Source organism: Antechinus flavipes, chromosome 3, assembly GCF_016432865.1.
Source record: "Antechinus flavipes isolate AdamAnt ecotype Samford, QLD, Australia chromosome 3, AdamAnt_v2, whole genome shotgun sequence".
Taxonomy (NCBI): domain Eukaryota; kingdom Metazoa; phylum Chordata; class Mammalia; order Dasyuromorphia; family Dasyuridae; genus Antechinus; species Antechinus flavipes.
In genome coordinates this window covers 444,716,023-444,739,789 of record NC_067400.1, presented here as the reverse complement: position 1 = coordinate 444,739,789, position 23,767 = coordinate 444,716,023, and the positions used below count along the sequence as shown (strand labels likewise).

Below are 23,767 nucleotides of genomic sequence, written 5' to 3'. Positions count from 1 at the left end.
TAAAAAAATTAAAAATTAATTTTATTTTTAAAAAAAAATCATGCTTAACTTTGGGGCCTTTAAGAACAAAAACAAAAATGGGCAATAGACCACAGATTGTATAGTTTGCCAACCCCTGGTCTCAGTTATACTGAAAAGGCTAAATAAAGCTAAAAAAATCTGGAGCTTAGGGGTTCTGAGCTGCTGTGAGAAAAGCTTTGGGGGTATCTGAAAAAAGTTTGTATTTAATGTGGTAATATCTCCACCCCCAACCGACCCCATAAGTACCAGCCCTGCTAAGAAAGAAAATGGATCAGAGTCCCTCCTGACTTGCAGAGTGCTTGCTATAAGATGCTTCAGTAGCCCTCCAGTTAGGAAAAGAAAAGGAGATGCAATCTTCAAAAGTAATTTAAGTTAAAAAATTTAAAAGACAAACCTGAAAAAATCGAACTGATTCAGGGTGGAATAAATAGAACCCGGAGAACAATTGATTCAATAAGAGCAACATTGATTCAGTAATTAACAATAATATAATTACTCAACAAGACTCAGTGATCAACAATAATTCCAAAAGATTCATGATAAAACATGAAAACATTCAATCCAGCTCCTGACAGGAAGGTAATAGATTCAAGGTGAAGACTGAGGCAAATACTTTTGGACATGGCCAATGTGAGAATTTTTTTGTTACTTGATTTTAAGAGTTTATAGGAGTGTTTTATATGTCTTTTGTTTCCTAATGATGAAAGGGAGATGAAAGAGCAAAAGAATTCATTTTTCTCAATTGCAAAAATTTTATTAAAAAGTAAAAAATAGAGTGATACTAGATATCATTCCAAATTCAACAGAACTTTCAAACAATGATTTCCAAGATGATAATGTGGAAAAGTTATAAACTCAGTACTAATATAAAATAATCTCATGGATATCATATACTTCAAACACAAAATACAAACAAAACTGATTGCCAGCCAAAGGACATTAACCTAGTAGAATACATCTCTAAATTAACAATGCAGAAAATGTATTTACCAATTCTGACATTCTGTACTTGTATAGTAAACAGTAATTATCATTTTTTAAATTTTCAACCACAAAATATGGCGCCAGAAGTTACTATTCAGAACACAGATCAACTATGCTGTGAATTATAATTTTTTTCAATTAATCTATCAAGCCCAATGTAAATCAAAAATTTTAATTGCTATGAAATTTCAGCTATTTTTCCACATCCATGAAAATATTAGAAATTGTGAAATCATACTTATAAACAATGAGAAACATTAAAAGTAACTGTTAACTCCCTAAGCATTTCTTTAGATAGAGTTCATAGTTTAGGAAGCATGTTAATGTCTCCTCATGATATCTAAAACTTCCTTAAACTTTCTACAATACTAGGATTTTATTTTTCTCTGTCATTTTTTCTAAGTTGACCCATGCTGGAAATACTGATCACTGGCAACAAAGAAGGCCTTATATAGTTCCTGATTAAGTGAAGAGTCACTAGTTCTATTTTCCTTCTGAGGGGAAGCCAAAAATTGAACTCACTCATGCAGTTTTATTTTAGAATTCTTTACTTTTAAGAGTACTTTTATGTTACTTTTTAATTAAGCTTCATGTTTACAGTATAACCATATAAACTATCTAATTTAAAAAAAAACTTTTGTTTCCCTAATGTTCCCTCCTATTGACTAATTACCAAATTAGCTATTGACTAATACCAAATTGATCATTGCAAATCATAGATTGCATTTGTCTTCATATTGAGTCAATATTTCTCTCTGTTATTAAACCTTTTAATTTCTTAAACCTATACCTCTTTTTGTCCTATAAATTTGGTTTCTTTTTTGTGAACTTGCAAATGCATGGTATAATCTTATTACTTTTGATGATTTCGCTCTAATTACCAGACAATTGGATTCTGTCAAATCATTCAGAGAAATCCATCATATTCATGTAAACAAAATTCTTAAATGAAATTATGATTTTTTTTTCATTCAAAAGTATTTACCTTATTCTACAGAAAGGCAGGAGCTTGCTTGAGACAATGTAAACAAGCCTCCTTTCCAAATTGGAGAAAAGAAAATTTAGGCTATTTGCATACCTAGTTCCTAAAATTACCAGACAAGGCTTTAGATGAGGAAACTTCCAATTTTTTTTTATCTTTCTCCAACTTCTGATGTTACTAGAAAATTCAAAAATTTTAAACTACAGTTAGTTCTTAAGGATGGAGCACCCCTTTATTGAATAGTCTATCAAAACAGACTCAGAAAAAAAAATATGAATATACATTCCCATTGTGGTAACATAAATTCATACAATCAGAAATACATCGTAGATTAAAGGATCATTTAAGATTTTGTCAATTTATTCTAAGAGTTTGCGTGTATCATTATTCTAGTGGAAAAATGATAAATGTGGGCTTTTCCTGGGGCAAAGATATTTTTATGTTCTATATGTTCTTCATTTTAAGATTCCTATAACTTTTCCCAACTTGAAAATTCAGAAATGACTATACTTGCATTGTAATTATTGTATAAATTGTTCTCCTGGCTCTCTCACTTTATTTTGCATCAGTTCACACAAGTCTTACTTACTACCCATTTCTGCAACCATCCCTTTCATCATTTCTTATTTCACAATAGTATTTCATCACTTGCATTTACCATAACTTGTTTAGCCATATATATTGATGGGCAGCTCCTCAGTTTTCAGTTCTTTACTATCATAAAAAGAACTGCTTTAAATATTTTTGTGGGTCCTTTATTTGTTAATCTTTTTGAGCTAAGGATATAGTAGATGTATTGCTGGGTCAACAATGTGCAGAATTTAATAGTTTTAGGGGCATACTTTGAAACTGCTTCCCAGAATTTCTGGACAAATTCACAGCTCCAATTATAGTGTATTGAAGTATGTTTTCTGATAACCCCACCAGCATTTGTCACTTTCCTTTTTCTAAACTTTTTCCCTCTAATGGATATTAAGTGATTCCTCAGAATTTTTTTATTTTGCATTTCTCTAATCATTAGTGATTTAGAGCCTTTTCCTCCGATGTGGCTACTTATACTTTGGGTTTTTTCCTCTAATAATTGCCTATTCATAACCTTTGGCCATTTATCAGTGGTGGAATGTCTTATTCTTATAAATGTGACTTAGTTCCGTATATAATTTATAACTAAGATCTTTATCAGAGAAACTTGCTGCAAAGATTTCCCCCCAAATTTCCTAATTCCCATCTAATTTTAGACACACTGGTTTTGTCTGTACAAAAAAACCTTTTAATTTTATAGAATTAAAAATGTCTATTTCACCTCTTTATCTTCATGTTTGGTCATGAACTTTTACACTAGTCATAGATCTGACTGATAATTTCTTCCATGCTCCTCTGATTTGCTTATAATGTCATTTTTTATGCCTAAATCATAGACTTTTTTAGAATTTATCTTAGTAGAAAGCATGAGTTGATAGTTTGTGCCTAGTTTCTGCCATTTCCCAATATTTTCCATGGTTTTTGTCAAATAGTGAGCTCTTTCCCCAGTAGCTGGGACCTTAGGGTTTATCAAACACTAGATTACTATGCTCATTTGCCTCTGTGTGACAAATTGTTGTATTCACCTTAATGATAATTTATTCAAAATTTTTACATCAATATTCATTAGAGATATCTAAAGTTTTCTTTATTTAGAAACAAATGTTTGAGTAGTAAGACTACATTTGTTCATAGAAAGAATTTGGTAGCAACTCTTCTTTACCTATTTTTCAAACAGTTTAGTATTGGAATTAATTGTTCTTCAAATGTTTGATAGGGTTCACTTACAAATCAATCTACTTGGGCTTTTCCCCTCTCCTTTTGGGAGTTTATTTATGTCTTCATTTTTTTTTCCTTGGTATTCTATCTTCTATGATATTAAAGTCTCCTTAGTAAATATGATATTACTATATTGTAGTCAGTAAATGATACATTTAATATTTCTGCATTGCTATATTTATGAGGGTTTTTTATACCCTAATACATAATTTTTTTGAAGATGCCATCACAATTGAAGATGTATGTATTCTTTCCTATTCCAATTCAATATCCAATACCGGTCTATCATATCTAACTTTTCTATTTTTTTGGTTAGATTTATCTAGTTTGAAAGGAGTTAATTGAGGTCTTTCATTATTATACTTTTATTATAGATAAGCAGGGGCACCTAGGTGGTATAGTAGATAGAGCACCAGTCCTGAATTCAGGAGGACCTGAGTTCAAATCTGGTCTCAGATGCTTAACACTTCCTAGCTGTGTGATTCTGGGCAAGTCACTTAACCTCAATTGCCTCAGCAAAAAAAAAAAAAAAAGAAAGAAAGAAGAAATATTATAGATAAGCAGTTTTACTATGTCTCCCTATAACTTATTTAATATTTTCTTTAAGAATTTATATCTCATGCCATTCATTTGGTGTGCTACATCATATTTATTTATAATTGATATTTTATTGTCTATGATATCTTTTAGCAAAATATAATTTCTCTATTTGCCCAATTAGTTTGTTTTTATCACTTTGTTCAAGATCACAATTGCTCCTCCTTATTTTCTGGTTTTTTTTTTTTCCCACTGACCATAATAGTTTCTTTTCCAACCCCTTCTTTTAACTATGTACCTTTTTGCTTCAAATGTATTTCTTATAAATAACCTATTGTTGAGTTCTTGTTTCTGATCTCCTAGATACTTTTCATTCTTTATATAAGTTCATCCTATTCACATAGTTATGATCACTATTTGGGGGGGGTCCCTCCATCATCTTATTTTATTCCTTATTTTTCTTTCTTCTTATCCCCTCTTTTAAGGATGTGCTTCTGACTATGAGCAACCCTTTCTTTTATTCTCCCTCCCCTTTCCCTCTTTTTTCCTAGTTGAATAAGATGTATTTTTGTACCCAAAACCATGTAGATGGATTCTTCCCTTCTTTAACTAAATCAAATGAGAATGAGGTTCGAGTTTCACTTGCTTCCCCCTGCAGTCCCTTCCTCGTTTATGTACTTAATGCTATGTTAATGTACTTATGCTTGTACATTCCATTTAAATGAGATAATTTCCTTCATTCATCCTCTCCTCACCCTTCCCAGTGTGTTGCCCTTTCCCATCCTTTCTATTCTTCTTTTGAAATCGTCAAAACATAACCATCACTCCCAGATTCTAAGTCTATGAGCCTCTGATGATGCTAGAGTTCTAAAGGTTTGGATTTAAACTATAACATTCCATGAAGTTTTTATTTTCAGGTGTCCTTCAGGAAGGGGCTATTGGATTCTTTCCATTTGCCCTAGGTTTCAAAGATTTCTGTGCAGTTTTTTCTTTAATGATTTCTTAAAATATGTTTGGTTCATAGCTTTCAGGGCATCCAATGACTAAAATAATATCACCTCAGTTTGTTTCCAAATCAGTTTTTTTTTCTAAAAAGCAATTTTTTAAGCTTTGTTTTGTAACTCTTTGATATCTTGTGGAAGTCATTAGTATATATTTCATCAATTCTAATTTTCAAAAACTGGTTTTCTTTGGTAAGCTTTTGAATCTCTAGTTTTAAACTGTAAATTATCTTTTAATGTATTTCTTCACTAGCTTTTTTCCTCTACCACTCTCATTTGATTTTTATATCACTTTTAGTCTTTCTAAATTAAAAAAAAAAAAAAAAAAAAAACAACTTTTACTTGAATTCTTCTAGGGATTCTTATTTGACTTGTATCCATACTGCATTTTCTACTGAAACTTTGTTTATAGATGTTTTTGAGTCAATTTCTTTCTCTGGGTTTCAGTCTTGAACATTTTTGTCACCAGAATAACTCTTTATTATGAGATTCTTTTTTTTTTTTTTTTGGCTTGCTTATTTTTCCAGCCTACTTCATGACTTTAGACTTTATTTATGTTATTTCTGGAGGAGAGGTATGATGTTTGATCTGAGTTTCTGCCCTGTCACAACCTATTAATGCCTTTGCAGTTCAGACTGAAGGCATTTAAGGTTAAAGCATTCCCATCCCATAACTTTGGGAGTCCCTGGAAAATGAACCACAGGATTGTGAAATTCCCAGCGTGACTGGCACAATAATACTTCTGCTCATGAACCAGGCCACTAGTCTCAGGTAATAGGCTGGCCAATCAATGCTAAGAAAATGTTAACAAAAATTTATGTTCAATACAGATGGTAGCTACCAATACATAAATAGCCTCATGTGAAAAACTTTGTTTTTTCTCAAACAAATTTCATGAGCCGATTTGGAAATCAGCAAGGCTAATTCATCTGTTCCAAAAAATAAAAACTTCCTCAGAAGGTTTAAAAAGTTCTTCATCTCTATTTAGTTAGCTATGGAAATCTTTGGAGTAGAAGTCTGGCCTGGTTTCCCATTAGACATCAGAATCTGAATCATATGCCATTTGACTATTTAAGAACAATGTTAATAAAGTATTCTGCATTTTAGGCACAGGTCTGCTTGAATAGTTTCAAATTAAACATTAATATCAAATGTTTTTTATCTTAGAAAAAAGACCAACCCCCATGTGCTCTGACATGTCTCTCATAAAGTAACATTTGGAAGCTAGAAAAATAAAATCACAATAAGTAAAAATTGTTTTGAATTAACATTTTAAAATAGTTGAATAATAAAGTCACCATCTCATTTCTTTCTAAACCATCCCCTTCAAAGAGTCATTTAGCTCTCCCCTTCCCAGATTATTCATTATCAGGTATATTCCCACATGCCTAGCAATATTCAGTCATTTTGAGTGACATTTTAATGAAGAACTTTTATTCAGCATCTTTTAAAAATCAATTTAATCTTTTTCAAATAACAAGCTTTTAGTTTTTCTTCCCTCCAAACTGCTTCTTCCCCATCTGAGGAGGAAAAAGAGAGAGAGAGAAAGGAAACCTCAGAGCAAACATGCAATCAACTCTTACAGTAAAGCAAAACAAATTCTCAAATTTGCCATGTCCAAAAATGTATGTCTTATTCTGAATTTTGAGCCTATAACGTCTCTGATAGGGAGTAAATTCTATGCTTCATTTTCCATACTCTGCAATTATGCTTTTGGCATTACACTAATCTGATATGAAGTATTCAACACCTTTGGAACCAAGTTAGAATTTTTTTTTAATTAAAGGAATACTTTTTTTTTTATTTTAAGAGCAAGTAGAAACTACAAAGTAAAAAAGTTATTTTTGACATTTTTCAGAAAGGGATTTCAAAGCAATGTAAGCATTTATAGCACAATCTAAATTTGTGTCCAGTAGCAGTAATATCTTGTGACTTTTTTAAGAATCAGTGATTCATAATCATTTTTGTATATGGGGATTACAAGACCCCTTTGTCAGTCTAGTAAAGTCTATGGACTCCTCAGAACAATGTTAAATGCATAGGATTAACAAAGAAATTAATTATATTGAAATATAATTATCAAAAAAAATTTAATAAGCTCATAGTTCCCAGATTAGGCTCCCCCGATCTAGATCAGCTTCAAAATAAACTATTTGAGGTTGTTTGAGAGCACATTTAGCTACTTCTATGTCCCCTCCTCCATTTGACCCTTTCTGAAAATGAATAACAATGTCATCTTCTACACTGTCTTCATCTTCTTGAATATTTTGAAGTCCAATCAGAAGGACAGTCCTCTTAGAAATTCCTGAGAATACCTAGGGGAAAAAGCAAAACACTATGAGGTATTACTATATGCTTTTTTAATAGTCCATACAGATTTGCAAGAAAAAGGTACTTCTGCAATTAAATTGGATTTGATTTCCAGTTTTTCTACCATAGTTCACTTTGAATCATGCGCTCTATAAAAATGATGGTTCACTTTCTCTTTTATTAGGAGATCAGATGTCTATGATCAAACTCTTTTAAGAAGACCTTGACTGAATGGGCTTGAATTTAAAAAAAAGAAAAAAGAGCAGTTCCTAATGAGATAACATTCTTTTCTTTTTAATTTTTATAACTTGATGCAATTGTGTAAAAACACATGGGTATTATTGAATTATCCCAAAATTATCTGGGAACAAAATGATAATGAAATTTTTGCCTATTTTTGCCCTTTCCACGGGTTTTTGCATCAAATAGCCTTATAATAAGTCTTTGATGAGTAGCCACTATGCACTGAAAAGTATGTTCAGAAAATATCTTAATTATAGTTTCTAATACTTAATACAGAGATAATTTCCCCAAAATAGCAACATAAAGAGAATAGCATGTCAGAATGGAAAGAGGGAAATGGTCTATCACACTGGAAGACATGGGTTCATATTCTGCCTCCAACACTTCCTAGCTATGTGACCTTTGACAAATTTCAACCACTTAAGACTCCATGAAATTCTGTAAGACTCTCTTTTGGAAACAAGATGCCAATTTACATCAATGGAGGGTGTTCCCTCAAACAAGAGTTCTCTATATCAATGGAATTAAGGGCTCAGTCAGTATATCTCTTAATATGTCACATTTCATTTATATAGATGACATAAATAAAATTGTATATCTGAACTTAAAAGAAATTTACTATCATTCTAGTAAAGGTCATGCTTTAAGGTAAATCTTGATCAAAAATAGCTAGTAGAAAGATGATTTCTAAGTCCTATCTATAGTATAATATGTGAAAAAAGTGACATCATCATTATAACAATCACAACTTAACCACTTCATTGTTATGAAATATTTTTTTGTCCATAATCACATTTGAGCTTCACTGTGAGATAAATGGGGAGACTATTATAATCCCCCATTTTAAAGATGAAAAAAACTAATATTGGGGCTGCATGATTTGTCCAAGTTCACAACACTTAGTGAAAATAACAAATGTAATCAAAGTCCATTCATTTAAGTGAAGACTGGTATAATTTTTTGAATAATTCAGGAAAGAAAAATAAGCCTTAATTTGTTACCTAATAAGGGGATTAATGAGATGAATGATTGAAAAACTTAAAATTAATTCAAAAGAACTTAATTTTGTTTTAACAAAATATCAAAAACCAACCAGAAAGAGCTATTTATCACTGCTAAGTTTTATAATGTACTACCTGATTACATAAAATGAGTTTTTTTTTTGCTTTTTTTTTTTTAAGATTTCTTTACCTGGAGCTTGTCTATGTGTTTTTCCATATGTGGGGAAACAACAACTTGATGGCGGTTGGTATTTGTAAAAAGAGGATATTTCTTGTGTTTGAGAATAGAATCGGCAACTAGAAAATAATTTTAAAAGGTTTTTCTTTATTAGATGAGAATTAACACAAAAAGATTAAACTTATTCTAAAGAAATTATTCAGAATATTACTGCTAGTTGAAACTTTAGAAGTTTATTAATATTTTGAAGTACCTGGCAGTTGTCTTAGAAGTGAGGTTCAGAAGCAAATGTATATTTCCAGGCATGATCAATGCATAAATTTATTTTGCTTGACTATACTTATTTGTTACAGAGAAAGGCTTTTATTTTTGAGAGAAAGGGCAAGAGAGGACAAAGGAAGAATAATCAAGTGATACAAAAACAGGGAAAAAAGAAAGAATAGAACATTAATGAAAGAACTTAGAAAGATAACATAGAAGACAACAGAAAGAAGCTAAGAAGCAAACACAAGCAATGCAGTATTGGTATTACCATATTAAATTTTGTTAATTAGATTATTTTTAAATGAACACAAATCAATTTTCTCTTTCTCCTATAATTTCCATTAGGAAAAAAAGAAAGAAAACAAAACCTTTATGATAAATATGCATAGCCATGCCAAACAATATCTTCATTGGCCAGATCCAAAAACTTTATTTCTCAATTTGAACCCTGAGTCTACCAATATCATGTCAAAAAGTAAGTAGCATGCCTCTTATCATGTTAAGTTTAATATTTACTTGAAAAAACAGGAATAGATATTGATAATAGCATATGTAATTCTTTTATTTTTTTATTCCTTAAATAGGAAATTTCACATTGTGGAAAAACCACATTTGTTGGTTTTCTAAGTTCATAATAATAGAAAATAAAATAAATTTCAAAAAATAATAAAGTACTTGTTTCAATGGAGATAAATGAGGAAAAAAAAGATATTATCATGGAGATTTCAAAAAATTGGTAACCCAATTCAAATCAACAAGCTACTAAGTAAAAAGTCTTCAACAACATCTTGTATAAATGAGCCTAAAAGTTGACATTGGTTTCTTGAAGAATTTCTTGGCAACATAAGGTAAACAGAGAAAACTGTTTCATCTCTCTCTTCTCTCTCCTACCTTTTGCTTTTTCAGAGAACCTCAGAATGGTCAATAAAGAGAGGAGAGCATGCTAAACAAAGCTTTGAAATTATCTTTAAACTTTATATCATACTTAACATTTTTACTATAAATTAAAGGATGGCTTACAAGTTTTTCTTGGAAAGGCAAAAAGAGAGGTGGATGACTTATCTTGTGTCTATGAATGATAAACTCATGATTTCATGAGACACCTAGCCATATCACATTTCAGTAGTAATAAAAAAAAAAAAAAAGTTGAAAAAAGACCACTTCAAGATAATGCTAGTCTATAGGCCAATACTTCCTACAGAGGAGTTTAGGGAAGTAATTCACCCAAAAATTCAACAAGATTTTCAAATTAAATCAAAATATAGTTTGATATTCAAAATTTGACAAAAGTTAGACAAAAATGAATTTTAAAAAATGGTTCTGATGAGAGAAATTGGAAAAGCCAAAATCTTATAGATTGTTAAGAAATCTCACGTAGATTGGGCCTGCAACTTAAAAAGCTAGAAATAGACCAAATTAAAAACCCCCAATCAATTACTAAACTTGAAATTTTAAAATTAAAAGGAGAAATTAATAATATAGAAAGTAAAAAAACTATTGAACTAATAAATAAAACTAAGAGTTGGTTTTATGAAAAAAACAATAAAATTGATAAACCTTTGGTAAATCTGACTAGAAAAAGGAGAGAGGGAAATCAAATTAGTAGTCTTAAAAATGAAAAGGTAGAACTTTCCACCAATGAAGAAAAAATTAAAGAAATAATAAGGGGTTACTTTGCCCAACTTTATGCCAATAAATTTGATAACCTAAGTAAAATGGATGACTACCTCCAAAAATATAGGCTTCCCAGAAATCTCACGTAGATTCTAAATATATTCTTTATAAGACTAATCAGGAGCACTAAGTAACATCACAACATCACACAACAAAGAAATAAACGTATTATTCTCACAAGCAGAAAATAATAGGCTGCCTCTATGGAAGTAATTTCCAAAACATCTTTCTGTATACAATCAAATCACTGGCTAGTTAGAGCAAAAAAAAAAAACCAATAATAAATTAAGAGAAGAAAAATGAAAGTATGGCATACCATTTAAGCAAACTTTTGATGTCAAAAAACTGGAAAATATGTAAAATAACAGCAATCAATGTCATCACCATTTGTTAAGGAACTATTCATTGGTGTTGTCAATTTGGTGTCAACACCAAAAGAGCTTAAGCTGGCAAACACATATTTCTTTGCCAAGTGAAAATATAAGGCAATACTAATTTAGAATATAGATTCATTTGTAATGCGTCATTGAGGAAGATATTGGATCAGCAAAAAGAATCGGAGGGAAAAATAGTTTCATAAGCAGCTAAGCAAGAAACTCATTCGAGACAGATAACCACCACCCCAACCCCTGGACATTTAAGAATGAAAAAGGGAGGATAAGAAGTTGATATAAAATAAAAAGATATGTTATTATTTCTATAAACAACTCTTTTTTTTCCCATCAATGGCAGTGATAATATGACAATTAGACAACATCATAGGCACTAATGTGCTTTATTATTAAATAGAGATGGCATAAAAGAGAATAAAAATGACAAAAGCAACTAGACTAGGTCAAAGGGTAGTTCATGCTAAAGTAACTCAGTTTTGAGGAAATCATGAGCAAGAATAATGTCATGGTAGAGTTTCCAATTTGAAGTAAGGAAGACCCACTTCAGACTATTATAAGGGAGAAGAGAAAGACAGCTAGGGAATCAAAAAAGTCCTACAGAGGATGGGTCTCCTTAGTTTATCCTTGAAAAAGTGCTTCTGAGAGGTAGAGGTGAGGTAGTGTTCTAGTCATTCAGAATAATTTGTGTAAAAGAGAAAGAGAGAGAGAGAGAGAGAGAGAGAGAGAGAGAGAGAGAGAGAGAGAGAAAAGGAGGAGGAGACGGAGAAGGAAGGAGGAGAAGGAGAAGGAGAAGGAGAAGGAGAAGGAGAAGGAGAAGGAGAAGCAGAAGGAGCTTTGTGTCCTTAAGTAAATAATTTAATCTCTCTGGGCTTCACTCAGTTTCCTAATCTATAAAATGAGGGGGTTACACTTGATGATCTTTAAGTTCCCTTCTACCTCTAAAATTAAATTATCTAAATTATTCTATAATTGATTCAAAATACACTAAACTCAAAAATATCAGTAAAAAATATCAATAACTACTGACCTATATTTCTGCTTTTTCCTTTACACAAAATTCTTATACAGTTAATCTTATGATAATATTATATGATTACAATTAGTGATAACAAATAACAATATAGCAATGATAACACACATGTTTAGTACATCATTGAAATAAGGTATAAGAAAGGAATAAGCTACCTTATAAAGAAATTTTAAGCATATCTGTAACACTAAGTCACAAAATGAAAAAAAAAAAAGAATAAAGAATAAAAGATCCAATTGTGCTTGCTATGCACTATTAAAAACCATTTAATTTCATAGAGCAAAATGATACCTTGAAGATTTTTCCCCAACATATCTCCTACACACATGATGAAATCATATGAGATTTTTAAAAGATATACCAACAGAAATAATTTTGTTGAGAGCTATTTATTAAGGCATAAAACAGGAAGACATGTTCAACAAATACATTTGCAACTGTCATGGAGGAAGTTGAGCTTAGATTCCAAATCAAAAAGAAATTTGCTAGAAGTAGTAAAATTCTCTGGATCCTCTGGTTTATGGATGCCATTTGGGTGATTATATCAAACTCTAAGGACACTGATAGATAATCTAAGTGAGATTTATAATAATTCAATCCAATTATATACATGAATAGAGATTGAATAAAGAATTTCTATTGTCCAGATTAAACTGTTAAAGTAAAAATTGTCCAGATTGGATATTAACCTAATGGATTTGTACATTGGATACACAGCACCATTAAAAACATTCAGTCTTTGTCCTATATTACCTTTAATCATATGTCTAGGGCTAAAAGAGACTCTTAAAAGTCATGCAGTTCAATCCTCTCATTTTAAAGATGAGGAACAAAACAATTTTTAAAGGTCAAGCAGCAAGTATGTGGCAGACCCAGGATTTCAATCTGTATCCTTGAAATCCAATTACAATTTCCACTGTACCACTCTGCTTATCATGGAGTGATTATTTTAAATCTCTGTTACTATGATGAAGAAGGCAATTTCAAAAGACATTTTATCTTTGACCTATTTATACTTCTAAGCTTGTTAGTAAACACACTTGTATAGATCAGCAAGCTTCCATAAACTATTTCCTTTGAAAGCTATCTGGCGTCACTGCTAGTCTGTGTTAGAGGCCAAGATCTCTCTGATTTCAAGACAAATCACCTCTACATAATACCAAGCTGGCTTCAATGTTTAGCTTAATAAATGCTAAATTAAAGATATAAAAGGAATTTTTTTTCATAGACTGAGGTATTCTGAAAGAAAAAACAATTATGAACTTTCCAAATGACTCTAACCATACATACCTCCATTCTCAAGGAATGTAATAACAGCTGTTTGGGATTTTTTGTCATACTCCACATGTTCTACTTCTCCACCACCATACTGAGATTTACTGAAATTCAGTGCTAATTTGTCTCTCATCTGTTCTTCAGGTAACTCATCAGGTATTTCAGAAACATCAATCTTTTTCTTAGAAATTTTTGTGTGAACCTAGAGGTGGAAATTATTTCATTAAATCAATATGTATTCATTAGGTGCCTGCTATGTGCTAAGTACTGATAACACAGAAATAAACAGGAAACAGCCCTTTCCCTCAAAGAGCAATTTATATTTTATTAAAGAGATTTAATACATACTAAAATAAGTAAATGAAGGATATAGTCAAAATAAATACAAAGCAATGGGGGGAGGAGTTTGAAATATTATAAGAGAGAAGAGAAAGACAGCTAGGGAATCAAAAAAGTCCTACAGAGGATGTGTCTCCTTAGTTTATCCTTGAAAAAGTGCTTCTGAGAGGTAGAGGTGAGGTAGTGTTCCAGTCATTCAGAATAATTTGTGTAAAAAAGAAAAAAGAGAGAGAGAGAAGGAGAAGGAGAAGGAGAAGGAGAAGGAGAAGGAGAAGGAGAAGGAGAAGGAGGAGAGGGAAGGGGAAGGGGAAGGGGAAGGGATGGACAGAGAGGGGGGGAGAGGGAGAAAGAGAGAGAATGGGAGAGAGAGAGAGAGAAAGAGAGTCAATCAGCAGTCAAGTCAGAGACCAAAGAAACAGAGAAAATAGAAGAAGCCAAGGGAGAAGAGAGAGGAAACAAGCAGAACAGCTTGAAACAGAACAGAGAAAGAAGAGAGGATAATCTGTTCCCAACTGGCCAGCCACGAACAGCTAAATGAAGGGAAATCGGTAAGCTTTGTGCTGCTAGGAGGTGTTCTGATTGGAGGAAAGGACTGATGTTCAAAAGTACTGATGTGAAGAAAGAATTTATTTGTTTGTTCATTTGTTTGTTTGCTTATTTGTTTGTTATTCATTTGTGAGTAATGTGCTATTAGCCCAAAAATATAGATAGTGAAATACTTTAAATGTCAAGCAGAAGAATTTGTTTTTTCTCCTACAGCCTGAGAGATACTGAAGCTTCTTGATTAAGTAAATAATAGTCATATTTTGGAGAATCTTAGAAATAAATGGAATATCAGAATAGACCTCCTCATTTATTTAATCACCTATCTTTGCATCTATACATTTCCACCTACATATGGTGGAAGCTAAGAAATATTCCTGGAACTAGAAATTGACTGAATAACCCATCATTTGGAGAATGGCTGAAAAAGTTATGGTATATGAATGTAATGGAATATTATTGTTCTATAAGAAATGATGAGCTGGCTGATTTCAGAAAAGCCTAGAAATGCTTCTTTGGATTGATGCTGAGTGAAACAAGCAAAACCAAGAGAAGATTGTATACATTAACAACAAGGCTAAATGATGATCAAATGTGATAGACTTAGCTCTTTTCAACAATGTGGTAATGCAAGTTAATTCCAATAGACCTGGGATGGAAAATGCCATCTGCATCCAGAGAGAGAACTATGGAGACTGAATGTAGATTGAAGCATAATATTTTCACCTTTTGTTGTTGTTATTTGTTGGTTGGGTTTTTTTTTTTCCTTATGGTTTTTTCTCCCTTTTGATCTGATTTTTCTTGTACAACATGACAAATATGGAAATATATTTAAAAGAATTACACATATTTATTTATTACAGAGAGGGAGAAAAATTTGGAATACAAAGTTTTACAAACATGAATGTTGAAAACTACCTTTACATGTATTTGGGAAAATAAAATACTATTTTAAAAATGAAATATTTCTGGGATTCACAGATTTCTTCAAAATACTAGTTATTCATTTACCTGAAGACTTACACCTGTTTTTAGTGGGACAGCTTTGGCCATCAGCTGCACCTCCTTATTCTCAAGTTTCACAAAATGTTTTCCTCTTTTTATCACGTTCTGTGCAACTGAAAAGAAATTTGAAAAAAAAAAAAACATTAAGTTCCTTTATTTCAAAATTTGGATATGGTTTTGATATAAAAAAAAAATCTGAATGCTTTGGATTCAAAGCCAGAGGACCCACATTCACATCTTCTCTGCCACTTACCCGTGTAACATGGGATAAGCCAATTTACCTCACTTTCTTCATCTATAAAATGAAGAGGCTGGACAAGATGGCTCCCAAGAATCTTCTAACTCTGAATGTATCATCCTGAATCTTATGATTTTTTTTTTGTTTTGTTTTAAAATTGATTTTTATTGACTTTTTTTTAGATCATATAGATTTTCTTCTTATTTGTAGTTCTTTGAGTAAAAAGGGTTGTTATAAATATTTTTATGTATTTAGAGCCTTTCTTTTTGTCAATTATATATTTGGGGTACAGGCCTAGCAGCAAAATCTTTGGGCTGGTAGGTATGAACATTTTAGTCACTTTATTTGCCTAATTTAAAATGCTTTCCAGAATGGATATACTAATTCACAACTCCACTGACAATATATTAATGTACCTGTCTATCTTTCCATATTTTGTCCAAAAGTCACTATTCCCATCTTTTGTCATCTTTGCTAACTTACTGTATATGAAGTGAAACTTCAAGATTGTTTTTATTTCCATTTCTCTTATTAGTGATTTGGAACTTTCTTTCATATGATTATTAATTATTTGCATTCTTCCCAGTGAAGCCATAATTTCCTAAGTATAAAACATTAACATTAGATTAGGATGTAGTTCCCTTTAAAATATTTTTGCAATGATCACACTTAGAAAATTCTCATCAAGTTCAAAATTACTTACTTATGTTTTTTACTAAGAGGTTTGGAAGGACTTCAAAACACCCATCTGTTCATTACTAAGCTGTCACAAAGTTTTTACTGTTTCCAACAATGCAACATTATTTCCACTAACTGGGCAAAATAGAAATTCTTTCTAGTTGAGAGATCTGAGGAAATTTATGGTTAATAACACTTTTATTATTCTTTTAAATTATTTCATTTAAAACTTTAAACTTAATTCACAAATTGCATTCAATGTAAATCCTTCTTATGAAATATAAGGTTTACACTCATGAGGAATTATAAATAAAGCATGAGTTTTGATCTGAACTATTGGAAGGAAAGTCTATCAAAGTCCCAAAGTACTAAAGATGAAACATGAACAAACTTATATTCAGAATTTTTTTGTTTTATTTTTCATTTTTTATATTATATTGATTTTTAATATACTTTTTCCTCTCTTTCCTCCTTATCTCCTAACCCATCCACACAATAGTGGAATTAAAGTCAGCAAGAGAAGACCCAGGTAAAAATCCTATCTCGTATATGATTTCTATTTCATAATCTCAAGCAAATCACAACTCTAATGGGCCTCAATTTTCTCATTTGTAAATCTGAGGGATTGAATTCTAGACCTCTAGAGTCCCTTCAAACTCTACATTCATTACCTATGATTCCCTCCTCCAAACATCATATCTTTTAAGAACTTCCTATTCTTTTACTTCATATTCTCAATCTTATATATTGTGTTAATTCCTTATATATTTTGGTGTAGGAAGACTGAGAATTTTTGTTGTCCAAAACACATCAAAATACTCAGGCTTTGATCCTGACAGATGTGTACAATAAAAAGGCTTAAAAAACAATTACTTTGCTTCTTTCATTATTTTTAGTTCTAGTTCAAATTTCATTTGCATGCTACACCAAAAAGAATCTTAAGAAGTCCTATATTGGAGTTATTTACAATAGAGAACTTTGATCAACTTAGAGAGGTTGAAAAGACTTACTTACTTAGCCTGGGGATAGTCTGTCTGGGTGCAGTGGCTATGACTAAAGAGTTGTCATCTATCCTTTATCAAAGAAGGTTTCCAAGAACTATTTTCAGTAGACTAAAGCTGTGAAGTCTTGAATGATCTAAAAAAAAGATTATCCCAGAAGCTAACAATAAGGAGCAATAACTTGTGGAGACTGTTTTACAGTAGTTACTACAAAACCAACAAGAAGGAACAGAGACTAATTGCCTAGCAATCACCATAAGCCTCAAGAAAGAACACATCCAAGAGACGTTACCCCATGCAGAAAGTATGCCCAGTGAAAAGAGATCCATGGTCTTGCAGTATTTGTAGTGTTCATTGCTCCTCAATACATATGCCCTGGCTGTGAGTTGCCTTTCATGTCCCTTGAAAATAGGCATTCCACATGTATCCTGGAATATGTTATCCTTATGTTTGCTCACTATCTCCATTGATAGTAAGTGTCTTTTAGCAAATGTACCCTAGATTTATGAGGAAAATGTTCCATGGAAAAATCTTCTTGCTATGCCATTTGATATGATTAAGTGTTGTTTAGAACTAATTGTGCCTTTTAGGGAGTTGAAGAAAAGCTAAATTACATTGGTAGAAGATAGTGATTTGTGGATTGGAGTAGATGTAAACCCACAGAAGGTCTTGAAATTAAGATAGCTATTCTGGGGTTGCCAGGTAAGAGAGAAGTAGTCCCACTGTTACGTTGGCTATTGAGGCTTTATCAAACATATCTGATGCAAATCAATCATTTCTCTTTATCATCCAAGTTTTTCATCCAAGTTTTCATTCAAAAGCTTTCCAATTTCATGTAAAATTGAAATTGTCTTTTATTATCTCTCTATTCCTTTTTTGGTATTTACTTAATGACCATCAAGTCAACAAACATTTAATAAGCACCTAACTATGCTCCATATACTATGCCAAATGAGGGGGATACATAGCAAGGGAAAAATAGCTTCTGCTAAAGCAGTTCATAATATATTGGGAAAATATATACAACTATATACAAATAAGATATATACAGGAAAAAATGAAGATAATTCTAAAAGGAAAGCAGTAAGCTTAGGAAGTCTGGGAAAGATTTTTTGCATAAGGAAGGATTTTAGATGAGACATGAAGGAAAACAGAAAGACTACAAAGGGGAGAGGAAGAGGAAGAAAGTTCAGGCATAGAGAATAGCCAGTAAAATTATAGGAAGTCAGGAAATATAGGTTCTTGTGTGAAGAATTATGATAACAGCATATACTGAGAGGGCCTAAGTGTAACAAGCCTAGGAAGGGTTTAGGTTATGGAAGACTTTAAACAAGAGAAAATTATATTTGATTCTGTAGGCATCAAAGAGACAGGACTTTAAACAAGAGAAAATTATATTTGATCCTGTAGGCATCAAAAAGACAATAACTTTTAGAATGGGTGGGAATAGGTGGGAGGAAGGTGCTTTCTACATTGGCACTAATTGAGGAGCAGTTGTAAAGTTGACCAGTTCCCTAAATCTGTTTTCTTCCTCAGAGCCATTCCTAGGTGTACTTAACAAACCATTTTTATCTCTAAGGTACTAAACTGGCATGAGCTGTTCTACTTGTCGTTCCTAATTTTTAGGGGATGAACAGTGTAGTGTATTGGTTAGATTTCTTTGCTTGGAATAATAAAAAATCAGGGTTTTAAGTCCTATCTCTGACATATATAAGCTGTGTGAACATGGAGAAGGGTCCTTTTTTTCAATACCCAGTGCCTTATTTTGACTGTTGTAATCAATTTCATAATTTGAATTGCTACTAATAATATATCTATTTCTACCTAAAATAAAAATGAAATGTAAGTGGTGGATTAAACTGTCATTATTGATTTCACTGCTATTGTGATGATAGTTAATACAATGATACATGATAATGCATTATTACATACGATCCTGCAAGTGTAATCTCTTTTATTTTAAAAAAAAATAATTTTGTAAGACTCCTTTACTAAAGAGAAGAAACTTTCCTACTAAGGACAGTTGTTTATAATCTTTTTTTTTTCTGGTATGTTAAAGGATTAATAGGTTTCTTTGATATATAGGTTTCTTTAATGTTTGGATTACAAACAAGTTTGGTGGGATTTTTTTTCTACTTTTAACTTCTGTAAAAAACTTCCCCTCTCCCTCTCCCTCTCCCTCTCACTACCTCCACACACTTCTAGATTATCAGTAATTTTGGTCAAGGTTATTCTCAGTTGGGAAGACCACTCTCCCTGAAATAACTTGTATTCCCAAAGACACTGACTTATACTTGGGTTTCTTAAGAGAACCAGCCATCATAGGTTTCCCCCACAGATCGTAGGCAATTGGAAACTGAGGCGTCCTAGGATCCGGAATATGTATGTACCCTGGCCACATTGCATTACAGAGTGTGGAGAAAAAGGGTTGATATCCTCAGTTATGCTTTCCATTAGTCCTTATCCACCATTGCTTTACCTGAGACAAAATTACAAGTCCGTAGGATATTCTCCAGGTTGGAGGATATAATTATATTCTATATTTTAAAATGCTTCTAATTGGTCTGCAAACACCACTAAGTAAAAAAGTAAACTTAGGCTACTTAGGCAATAGATGCAACTGTATTTAGTTTGACGTAAGTGTATTTTTAAACATAGCTAAATTAGCTTTCCCTCCTCATTCTACCCTATCAAACCTGGATTTTCTTTTAAATCATTTTGAGGGGAGAAAGAAAAGGGAATAAGCATTTAGTAAGTGCCTACTACAAACTAAGCAATGTGCTAAATGCTTTGCAAATATCATTTTATTTGATTCTCACAAAAATTCTGTGGTAGATACTATTATTATCCCCATTTTATAAATGAGAAAATATTAAGTGACTTGCTCAAGATCACATATTGAAGAAGAATCTAGGAGTGGAGCTAAGCTCCCAGATCCAGTGTTCTATCCACTGCTCCAGGCTGTTGCTTTGGGAAAGATAAGTTTGCTGAATAACAAAGCTACTGATTTGGCAGTTTTTAAGTGAAGAAATAAGTTTTTAATGGATTAATAAAAAAATTAATAGTGATTAATTCAATAAACTTATCAAAATTAATCTATTTATTAGAACTATAGATAAGTAGCTGCTATCTAAAAAAAAAAAAAATGCCCAGTTGTAGTTCATGCCTGAGCCATTCTATATCTTAGGTCCAGGGGCCAAATTTATATTAAAAATTCAAGGAAGCAAATTAACCCTTTGTGAGGGAGAATTCATAGCAATCTAACATCTAAATATCCTTACTACAGCTTCAAGGATCAAGATGAAAGGAAACATTGACATCTCAATGTCCTGTTCAATAGAACATTGATTTCTAATTTGTTTTTCTCTAGGGGAGAAGAGTAACAAAAGGGAAAATATAGTGAAGTCAGATTCTTGAAATAATATGGTTTTGTAAAACATCTGGTCTTTCGTTGCAATTGGGTAGAGATCATTTTTCTTCATTTTATGTTACTACTGACTGTCCAGAGCCAATGTTTGGTTGTTTGAACTTAAAGTAGTCTCAGAGGAGATGGACTTCAGGATGGAGTGAGTGAAGTAGAATAGTCACTGCTGGCTGTTGAACAAGTACCTGACCCTGCTCCCAGCCAAATCTTACATTTTCCAATTCAGAACTTCCCTAATGGTCAATAATCATTTTTACTACTAGCATTTATATATAACTTTAAGATTGTCAAGTTGCTTTGCATATATTATCTCTTTTTATCCTCATAACTATCATATTAGATAGAAGCTGATTATCCCCATTTTACAGATGAGGAAATCAAAGCTAACTGGGATGAGTGACCTATTCAGAGTCACTCAACTAGTAAGTATCTTGAGATAGAATTTGAACTTAGGTCTTATTGACTCCATGCCAATACTCTACTTACTACACAACCTGCTTGACTTTTCAGTTCTCCACTTTCTTCTTCCAATTACTGTTCTATCCCAGTTGCCACTGTCATAGCTGCTACTGCCTTGATCACTACTACTGATATGTTCTAAGAAGCCTCCAGAGCTGTGCTAAAGGAACATGAAACAAAATATGTGTCTTGATTATACATGTTGGTTCTACTGGAATATCATTATTTTTCAAATGCCACTTTCTGATGGAAAGCTTTTCTGGTGTTCTCTCTCTGGTGACTTCCCAAGGAGGGGACCTCTCATCTAAGCTGCAAGCATCTTGAATGTACATAGTTTTTTGCATATTGACTCTTGAATTAGAATTTATACACCATGAATGCTGGGATTTCGTTTTTTACCCTTCTTTGTATTCCCAGTTGGCACATAATACTCATAAATGTTTTTGATTAAATTATTAGCAATACCTTGTTCATCTTCAAAAGTGATAAGTGCTTGTCCTTGCTGCAATTCATATTCAAATTGTGTAGTTACTTGAAATGAACAAGAGATATTTAAATATTGGCTGTCATCCTTTGGGTTCTCCACCGATGTGAACTTCATTTTCTTTTTAGGAATATTCTTTTTAATCTAATTTAAACAGAAATATTTTATTAAGGACAAGACAAGCTAGTTCTCTAGTCTTTCCAGTTCTAACAGTGGTTTTCAAAAAAATTAGCAAACACCAAGTTTGGAAAATGCTTCCACTGGTGCAACTGAGCAATTCATCAGTAAATTCTAGCCTGAAAGAATTGCCTTCTAGCACCAAGAAGTTAAGTGATTGGTCCAGAGTCACAAAACTAGTATGTATCAGAAGCGAAACTTAAAACTGGGTTTTCCAGATAAGAGTAGTTCTTTTTAAACTATCCCATGTTGGGTCTATTTATTAAGCCATGAAATTGATCTACCTTTACTGTAACATGGTTCCCTATGAGAGGTATCCCAAAGTCAGCTCAAAAAGACTCGAGACAACTGTTAAATTTTCAGTGTAAACATTTACAATTTTGTTGTTTGTTGTTCATTCATATCAGTCTCATCTGACTCTTTGGGTCACCATTTGGGGTTTGGTTGGCAAAGATACTAGAGTGTTTTGCCATTTCCTTCTTCAGCTGATTTTACAGATGAAAAAATTGAGGCAGGAAGGGTTAAGTAATTTGTTCAGGATCACACAGCCAGTAAATGGCTGAGGCCAGATTTTAATACAGATTTTCTCTTCCTGATTTTAAACCTAGAACTCTATCCATAGTACCACCTAGCTGCCCATTTACACCTTGGAAATCAACAAATGTTACAAATCAGTTTTTGATTTGTTGCTTGGGGTTTGCCCAGACTGAAAAGGTGATAGAGAAAATATTATTAATGCAGATTAAGCTTTAAAATTTATTGAGAATATATAATATTGCCTTATTATATTTTGTTGTACCATGATGGAGAGTACATATCATTGATTTTGCTGACTATATGTATAATAATGGAATACTCATATCTTGAACTTTGATTTTTAGCTTTGATCCCCGCTTCTCAAGAACCAGCTTCCTCAAGTTACTACCCCCACTTTCAAAGAGATAAGATTCCTACAAACCACTTGCCATATTCCCTGACTCCACTACAAAGATACTCTATCCAAAGCCATCTCAGGAAAGACAAATCACATACTCAGTCTGAAAGCAGATTAATTAGCACTAAAGCCTGGATTTTGCTTATTTGGGATGATAAGTGATGTGTATAAATACTGATTCCCTTTCCTAAATTCATCTCACATACTGTTCATCAGTAATACCAGAATGTATTGATTTGTATACTCATCTAGCTGCCCAAAACAAAGTGAGGAAGAGACATAATTTTCCTCACTGGTGAAGGGATGGTTGCACATGCCCAAGATAGGCCTAACATGGAATTATAAGAGGGGCACTTAGCCAAGGACAAAAGGGTCTTGGAGACTAACCAAAAATATCAAAAAAAAAATTTGAACAAACTGGTATTTCTCCAGTAGTCCTTGAGAGAGAATAGCATAGCTAATATTTGTGAAACATAAAACATACTTCCAAGTGAAAAGAGTATCAAATCCAGATTCTGTTATGTTGAATGGGACTACCACTTCAGAGCTAGTAGGAATGAACAGGGAATTGCCAATTGGTGTCAGATCCACAAGTCTGCCATTTTCTACCAGATTCACTTTTCAGTCTCAGTGAAGTAACTAAATGATTGATGCAATACCTTCTCATTACTAACCCAATAGCTTCTAATCATCACTATTAGAAATTATGCTATGAGATGATCATCAATAGGAAATGTCGATATAATAACAAAATCATTAAAATCTTTGTATATCTGTTTTCCATTTTTACATT

At 32.2% G+C, this 23,767-nt stretch overlaps 1 protein-coding gene across 4 annotated transcripts in view; it reads right to left on the bottom strand.

Moving 5' to 3' along the window:
* Nucleotides 1–749: 749 nt before the first annotated feature.
* NMI (N-myc and STAT interactor) overlaps nt 750–23,767 on the bottom strand; it is a 41,805-nt gene continuing 18,787 nt past the window's right edge. For all 4 annotated transcript variants that reach the window (XM_051986448.1, XM_051986445.1, XM_051986446.1 and 1 more), the window contains exons 4-8: nt 21,845–22,007; nt 15,586–15,692; nt 13,708–13,894; nt 9,070–9,176; nt 750–7,640 (exon numbers count right to left, since the gene is read on the bottom strand). In XM_051986448.1, the coding sequence (XP_051842408.1) occupies nt 7,425–7,640; nt 9,070–9,176; nt 13,708–13,894; nt 15,586–15,692; nt 21,845–22,007 (780 nt within the window). In that variant the 3' untranslated portion in view covers nt 750–7,424. The remainder of the gene's footprint in view (nt 7,641–9,069; nt 9,177–13,707; nt 13,895–15,585; nt 15,693–21,844; nt 22,008–23,767) is intronic.